At 36.0% G+C, this 8,123-nt stretch overlaps 1 protein-coding gene across 1 annotated transcript; it reads left to right on the top strand.

Annotated features, from left to right (window-relative positions):
• The first annotated feature begins 1,489 nt into the window (after positions 1-1,489).
• On the top strand, positions 1,490-4,053 carry LOC113271439 (DNA repair RAD52-like protein 2, chloroplastic). Its single transcript, XM_026521299.1, has 4 exons — positions 1,490-1,961; positions 2,080-2,117; positions 2,538-2,629; positions 3,661-4,053. The coding sequence occupies exons 1-4, from the start codon at positions 1,627-1,629 to the stop codon at positions 3,802-3,804; spliced, it is 609 nt and encodes a 202-aa protein (XP_026377084.1). The 5' UTR covers positions 1,490-1,626; the 3' UTR covers positions 3,805-4,053.
• The last annotated feature ends 4,070 nt before the right edge of the window (positions 4,054-8,123 follow it).

Raw genomic sequence — 8,123 nt, 5'->3', positions numbered from 1 at the left:
CGGTTTCCTCGTTAAAAAAATCTTGTTGTGTCTTTTACTTTTATATTTCCGCAATTATAATTGTTTTTATTATATTTAGAAGTAAAATATACAAACATTAATTCCTAATTACTTGATAGCAATCCTATTGTGTTTGGTTAAGTCCGAACCCATTATCAAGTAATCATACTTCGTTGTTGTATTGTCTCGATCTTGTATCCATAGCCAATCACACAAGTTATCTTGTTGTCGTATTATCTCGATCTCGTATCCATAGACGATCACACGAAGTGTGAACCGATTCGTTTTATTGTCTCGACTCAGTCCATAGACAATCACTTTCGGAGAAATGACTTATAGGTGAAAAAGTTTTAGATTGAGGTATATTTGGGTACCCTCGTCTTTTCACAGTAGATATGCAGATGAGATATAAATTGGGGATTCAAAAGAATCCTTAGCATTCTCATAAGGTGAGAAAGAAAGTTTTCTCTCTAGAACAGGTGAAATCGATTCTAATCTAGACCAAACTGGATTAGGAATATCTTGGAGTAAACCAGAATCAGTTAACAATTCTGATTCAGAGACTCGCGCCGATTCCAAGACCTGGTGAGTTTTTGAGTTAACAGAACGGAATGAATCGGCAGAAGACAAAGACAACGGAATGTAATCTTTAGGTAAAATGCAAGGAAAAGTTCTTTTTCCTAAGACATAATTAGACGCTTGAGGCATATCTTCATCAATGAATACAGGCTCATGAACTTCATAGGGTTGCTGAATGAGTGTTACAAGAATTTCTTAGTTAATTGGATTAGAGAAACCAAAAAAGTTGTTATAAGCTTCTCGCACTCCAGGTTGGCTGAGGTAGGATTCAACTGAGACAATAACTCCATGACTATCTATAGGGGTCAGTCCACGAGTGAGTTTGGGGGAGATTAATGGATTTTGAATCTTGGGGATTTTGAGGGAGTGTAAGAGAGTATAGAGCGTTTGAGAGAGTTTGGTGTTTTGAGTGTAGGGAGTTTGAGAGACTCTCCCAGAATCTCTACTTTTTTGAGAGATTTGAGTGAGGAAAAAATACTCTAGAAACTCCCAAGAACTCCCCAAAACAAACCAACTCCCTAACATTCTAATTTTTACCACTAACAGGGAGTTTAAGAGTTTGTTTCAAACTCCCTCACAACTAACAGGGTTTTCTAGGGAGTTTGGGAGACTCTTCTAAACTCTCCCACGACTAACGGGGATTTTGAGAGACTCCTTCAAACTCCCCCACTATTAATGGGAGAAAATCCAACTACACTCAACTCCCCCAACTCCCTGAAAACTAACACCCTTTTAAGTAATTTTTTGGGTTCCAAATTTTGCTTATTTTGGCTTTAATGAACAATTTATTTTTTTTCTCAACAAACAAACAAGTTTTTTCTTTTCGTTATTTGCGAGCAACATATCCTGGCGGTCATATCAACATAAACGTTTTGTTTATTAAAAAAAAAAACAATATAAGCGTTTGAGAAGTTGGTGGTATCTTCGAAGTCTAACTAATTTAGATGAGCAGCCAAATAAAACAATTAACATTGGAGTAAAAGGCTGTTCATATTTTTCTCTACCAACTCTCAATTTCACTTCTCCCTCTCTATCTGTTTTCAGAAGATGATCAATAATCAGATCATGGACTTGCAAAACACAGCAACCTTTCTATCAAAACCTTCAGCAGCCTCAGTAGTACTAGGAGTTCCATTAAAATCAGTATCATCATTATTATTTACAAATTCAATTTCAGATTCTTGTTTGTTTCTAAAGAAGAATAAAAATAAAGGAATAACAACAGCAGCGGAAGCAGTACCAAATTCAAACTATGTAGTACCATTAGACAAATCATCAACATCATCATGTATTACAAGACCATTAGCTGAGATCTTAAGAGACCTCAACAAGAAAGTTCCAGACAAGATCATCAAACCTGATTCCAACTGCATCATTCCTTGGTTTATAATTCTTATCCTTCTCAATTTCCTTTTATTACATCAGATCTGAATCCTTTAACACATAAAAAATTTAGTTACAAAATTTGTATGTAATTACGGATTGTTGTTTCCTTTTTAGGTTCCATGCTAATCGTATGTTGAGCTTCTACGCACCAGGTAAACTCCTCCTCCTGGATATTACCTACCTACCTACCATGTTTATAGAATTTTGAAATTACAAATCCTGCACATCTTCGGAACAACTAGTTTTCATTTTATCTAAACAATGGTGTCGAGTTTGGTCCTTAAGGTCATATTTTGAGAGTTGAATACCGTGACAAATGTGTTTAATACCAAGATAGTATCCGTTTGATACATGTAGCTTGGATCCAATTATTTTGTTTCCTTGATTTATGGGTATGAGTTGCTAACATTTGAAGAGTTGTTGGAATAGCTATTGCAAGGATTTTTCATTAAATTAACTAATAATACAGTCAAGTATTGGCATTGATATTTACCAGCTTGTTGTACAATTGTTATTCTGTTGATAAGCGTCTTAATCTTATATATATATATATATATATATATATATATCAGGTTGGTGTGGAGAAATACGTGATGTTTTATTCTCAGAAAATGGAAATGTGACAGTGGTATATCGTGTCACAGTACGCGGATCTGATGGAGAGGTATGCCTAACCTTCCTCTGCTCTTTTCTGTATAGTTCTAGGATTATTTGCTTGTGTGTATCTATGTCTCTTTTTGTCAACTTGTTTTCATTTTGATACTGTGGTTTCCATAATCTTGAAGTATGATTTGAAGGTGTAGGTCACTTTTTTGGTTACTTTAAGTGCTGTGAAGTGTTTTTATGGTTCAACCCACAGCATGTTGTTTATCATATGTTTTTATGATCCATGTGTATAACTTAAACATGAGTTATTCCTTTCAATGGATTAAAGCATCCAGTGGGCTAAAGGTGGCAATAACATAGAGTTAGGGCCAGGGGGCATAAGGCTCTGCAGGGCCATTATTCAAATTGTTCGACATATATAAATCACAGCCATACTGCCTGCTAAATAAATTTGTAAAGTCAACTGATGACAGCCTCATTGGATTGGGCTCAATCCTTGTCGTGCTGAATTTTGTTCTCTAATATTTGATATTTCAGTTGCCTTCCCAGAAAAATGGAAAAACTAGGAAGATCACAATGTTCCTTTTACAGCATTACCAACCCTGCAATTTGGTTAGGCTATATGAAGTTTGTTAAATAGTACTACATCGCCTAGGGCAACCTAGGTTCCATGCTTAATAAGCCTTGGGCAACCCTAACCTTGCAAGCCGGTTTTCAAGGTTAGTTAGGCCCATGGATTTCTAACATGGTATCAAAGCCAGACCCCTCTCCATGCTACCCGTGTGTGTCCGTGGCTTCCGTGCCACTCCGTCTGTGCATCCCTAGTCGTTGAGGGGTGGTGTTAAATAGTACCACATCGCCTAGGGCAACCTAGGTTCCATGCTTAATAAGCCTTGGGCAACCCTAACCTTGCAAGCCGGTTTTCAAGGTTAGTTAGGCCCATGGATTTCTAACAAAGTTTGAGCAACAATGCAGCATAAATTAAGGAAGCATACACTAAGAAACTGGATGAATGTCTATTACGTTCTTTTGTCATGATTTTCTCATTAAACGGACTTATAAATGTACTCTACCTGCTCATTAAAACAGGCACATCGTGAATCGTCTGGAACTGTTCCTGCCAGTGATAACATGGAGGATCCAGTTGCTGCAGCTGAGGAGTTAGCTTTTTGCAGAGCCTGTGCACGGTTTGGTCTGGGTTTATACTTGTATCATGATGACGAGACACTATAGAATAAATGAAAGGTAGCAGGGAGTTCCTTCTTGAGTAATTGACAGATCCTAATTAAGTTGAGCCTTCACTTCTTGGTTAAAACAAATGCCTGTCATGTCTCTTGGTTTCTATCTTTACTTGCATTCGGAATTATGTGTATGCATTTCGTCCAACTGTTGTAAATACTAAGATGTGTGTTGAAGCTTGATTATCGAAAGTTGACATAGATATTTGAGAACTGCAACGTAAGTGCAAGAATTTTACCTCCATTATCTAGCTCGCAGATGTTTAAAGAGATTTGATATAAAAAAATTTGCTCTTGTAGTTTAAAAAAGACCAACCAGCAGAACTAGCAGTTATCTCCACCCCACTTATTTCCATCCTTCTTCATTTCTAACTAAACTATGTCGAAAATTGGGAGAAATAAGATTAGGATTGTTACTGGTAACATAATACCATGGAGATTAATAGAGTTACAGGATTAGACCCTCTCTAAGATATGCAATCTATCAGGTCTTTTACACGGTAAAACAAGACTGGTCGTTGCTCTGTTCTGTTGGTGTTATCATCCTCAAGGTTGTAGTTGCTGACTTCAAAATAAGAGAAAACTGGAGCACTCAATTCATCTGTCTTGTTGCATTGTTGATCTTGCTTCCAAAAGATCTCTCTTCTTGGTTATCGGTAGCTGAAAATTTTCTTTGGAGTTACTTTCGAATTCAGTCTTTGAGTCAAGCTTAGCCCCCCATTTGAAAGATTCCTTCGCTCCTGATTTCCACAAGTTACCTAGATTCTGGCGGAGTGTGGGAGCTCCTCTTGCTTTTCTACATTTTCCTGCACGGGGATTTAGTTAGCTCAGCTGGTCATCCCCTTCCTCGAAGGTTTCATGTGTTTCCGGAGGTCTCAGGTTCGAGTCCCTGGTGGCGCAATATTGCAGAACCAGAATTTGATATGGAAGGTAGAGTTAGCTTTTCCCCGTTGCTGACTCAATCATCCCCCTCCCTTGACTGGTTCCTCATGAGGCTTGCTGGTAGGCTAATTTTGTTAACGAGAAAAATTGTTTGGCAAAAAACTCCCTGAAATCTAGTCCAGTTTTGAATATTCTCAAGATTAAGCCGTCGTACAAATTGATTATCGCAACTTCGTATACTTGAGACAAAGTAAACTACTCCTAGTGACTCAGTTCCTTCAGTATCCACGTCCTACAACCAATCTGGCATGTGCACGTAAATCCCAAGACGGGGTCCATTATCTCAAGTTACTTCACTTGCTGTGAAGACTTCTCCTCCAGTAATCACCCCACTGTATACTTCATAAACCCGGAAATGGCCACAAATAAAATTGAGTATAAATGATCTTCCTTTTATTTAATATAAACTCATTTGGTCAAAGATCAAACCAATACACTTACTATAAAATAAGCCGTCTCAATAAACAAGTTTTATCGAAGCAACTCTACAAGCACTGGACAATTTGTTTGATTTTTCAACAAGTCTGATGTATATACTTCTTGTTTGAATCCCAGAGAATCAAGTGTACATGAAGTATCACAAAGATCAGAAACCAAAAATAAAAAATCCTAAAGTCTTGAACTTCAAAGTATCACCTGCGCAAACAACATGAGTCCTATTAATGATCAATCACACACAAAGCTAAGTCTGTTAACATTGGATGATCACCAGTTTTATCTTCAGATCTGGAATCACAAGATCTAAAAAGTCAATCCTCAAACGAATGTGAGTGGCCTTTATATATCATAAGAGAATGAACATAGATTAATCAAGTTTGAGAGATCAAGGACAACTATACCATTAGTCAATCAAATCAATAATCAAAAACTAAATAACAATACGACTTAGTGTTGCACCAACGGTACTACTAAAAGCTTTTTGATCCCAATGAATACTTTAAATGAAGGCAACGCTAGAGATTTCACCTAATTAGATTACTTCTCACTATCAACGAGTTGGCTTCGCACACAAACAGTTAGGCAGTGTGTCAAGGAATTTGACTTGAGAATCGAGGAAAATAACTGAACATCAAGTAATAAGAGTTTAACACATGTTCAAATCATTATGTCGATATTGTGCGAATATTCCAAATTCGATCTGTATACATCTTGATGTTTTTAGTTTGTACAAACCACTAGGATCACCAAATATATCGAAAATGCAAATACAGATTAAACTTCAAGCATGATCAGATCTTGCCGCAAAGGATCCATCCTGGGATCGTCTTGGAATTGTGAGTCGATCCCGAACTCTTTTTTGACTATGTATATGATATTTCTTCATACATAATCGAAAGGGTTGAACTCTTTCAGGAAGTTCAAACACACTAGATAATAACAAGTTATCGATTAGTGTAACATTGATTCACCAAGCTATAGATAAACTATACTTCGTAACTTTATACACCAAAGTTGTGTAAACAAATATTATATCTTTCCTTGATGCTTCGGTCAATGAATAATGACCAAGTCACCGATACTAGAAACATGTAACAAACTATACTCCGTGAAAAAAAGAAGGCACCAATTACAATATCAAATTTTAATCCGGAAACCTGTATGGACAAACTTGTCACAATTAGTAACGCAAATCAACAGTAAAGATCCGACACATGATATGAAGACAGATTTTAACTTGGACGATCTCATAAATCAATATCCAAGTAATAACCTAGTATATACCCGAATTGTAATATAAACCAAATTCCAACAAGAACAAGCCTTGTAACCTCCCTTTCAAGATACCGATTCTCAAGAATAAGTCTTGTAAGTTTTATATAATCTTTTAGGCTTAAGAACTCTTTAGGTTATTTTAGCGTATTACTTGTGATGTTTTAATATAAAAAATAAAATAACACAAGACACCAGAAATTTTGTTAACGAGAAAAATTGTAAAGAAGAAAAACCCCGGGACCTAGTGCATAACTTGAACACCGCCAATATAATTAAGAAGCTACGGACACTAGCCTACTGTCGGACTTCAGAATGGAATGTAATTGAAGCTGAATCAACATACGACTAATTCAGCTTCAGTTGCACTTCTTTACGTCTCTTTGATCTCGCAATACCCTATGGAAAAATATTACATGGATGACGTCCTGTACATGCCTATAAGTTTCTTGAACATAAGTGAGGTTTATGACTATTCTGCCTCTTAATGAAGTCTTTCAAATTAGTAACTGAATACAGTTTCTCCATAGGAAACCTAGGTTTTTGAGGACGACTCTAGTCTACAACTAGGACACAGAACTGCTTGGATTAAATTTCTAGTGTACAAGGAGTCTTCTATTTATAATGATGAACAATGCTAATAAAGAAGGTTGGTGAACTAGTTTCTACACTTATGAATTGTTTTGTATTCAAGCAAGCTAAAATTCTCCACATAAATTGTGCATAAAAGCATGTTAGAAGTTTACTTTTAATCGCAAAAAATATGTGTCCAACAGTTTTGCACCAAGTGGTTTTCCAGAGAGCCATGGTTAAATAGTTCTGGAACCGTCAAGGATACATAAAGTAATTATCACAAGACCAAATCAGTTTGTGAACTCAAAGTCGTCTCGTAAGTTAGGAACCTTTTGATTTAGGAAAGTTCGCGAACTTTCAAGATAGTTTATGAACATGGAAACAAAAGGTGTACATGAAACATTCAAAATCAACTAGTTGGTGGACTGTCAAAACAGTTCGTGTACCTTTAAATTAAATAGTGTCCAGTATTATCTCAAAATCGACTAGTTCACAAACTGACCAGTTTAGTTCGTGTATGCGAGTTAATTGAGATAAAAATATCAAGTCTTTATATTTAAACTTTCAAGTCCGTGAACTGGTAAAACACTTGTGAACTTTAAAAACCAACTTGATTTACTTCTTATCTTGCATTCTTTTTTGCAAATATTCATCATTATACCAAAGTCATACAACTTGTATCAATAGATAGATATAATGGTAGATAACATGACTAAATATGATAGTTAGTCTTCATATACCTTTATTGATGAAGTTCTTGTTAAACACCGTCTTTAGTCTTCAATCTTCAAGTCGATTATTGATTACCGTCTTTAGACTTTAGTAGACTACGAATCAAGACATTGTTTTGATCAACTAAAATTGATAATAAGCTTCACATACCAAAACTTGTGAGTTTGATCGAGCACTTCTCTAGCAATTTCCACATTTGTCAATTTAGCGACAAAACTATTAATTACCATGACTTTGAAGCAATGATATGGTGATATGTTCTCCTCCTTAGTCTCAACTAGTCCCTTTTTTTTTGCTAGATTTGAAGCTTACATTCGTTCATGTAATCTGCTCCCTCTTAGACATCACATAGTACAT

This window comes from Papaver somniferum, chromosome 4, assembly GCF_003573695.1.
Source record: "Papaver somniferum cultivar HN1 chromosome 4, ASM357369v1, whole genome shotgun sequence".
Taxonomy (NCBI): Eukaryota; Viridiplantae; Streptophyta; class Magnoliopsida; order Ranunculales; family Papaveraceae; genus Papaver; species Papaver somniferum.
The sequence above is the reverse complement of the archived record's forward strand: the minus strand, read 5'-3'. Positions and strand labels throughout refer to the sequence as shown.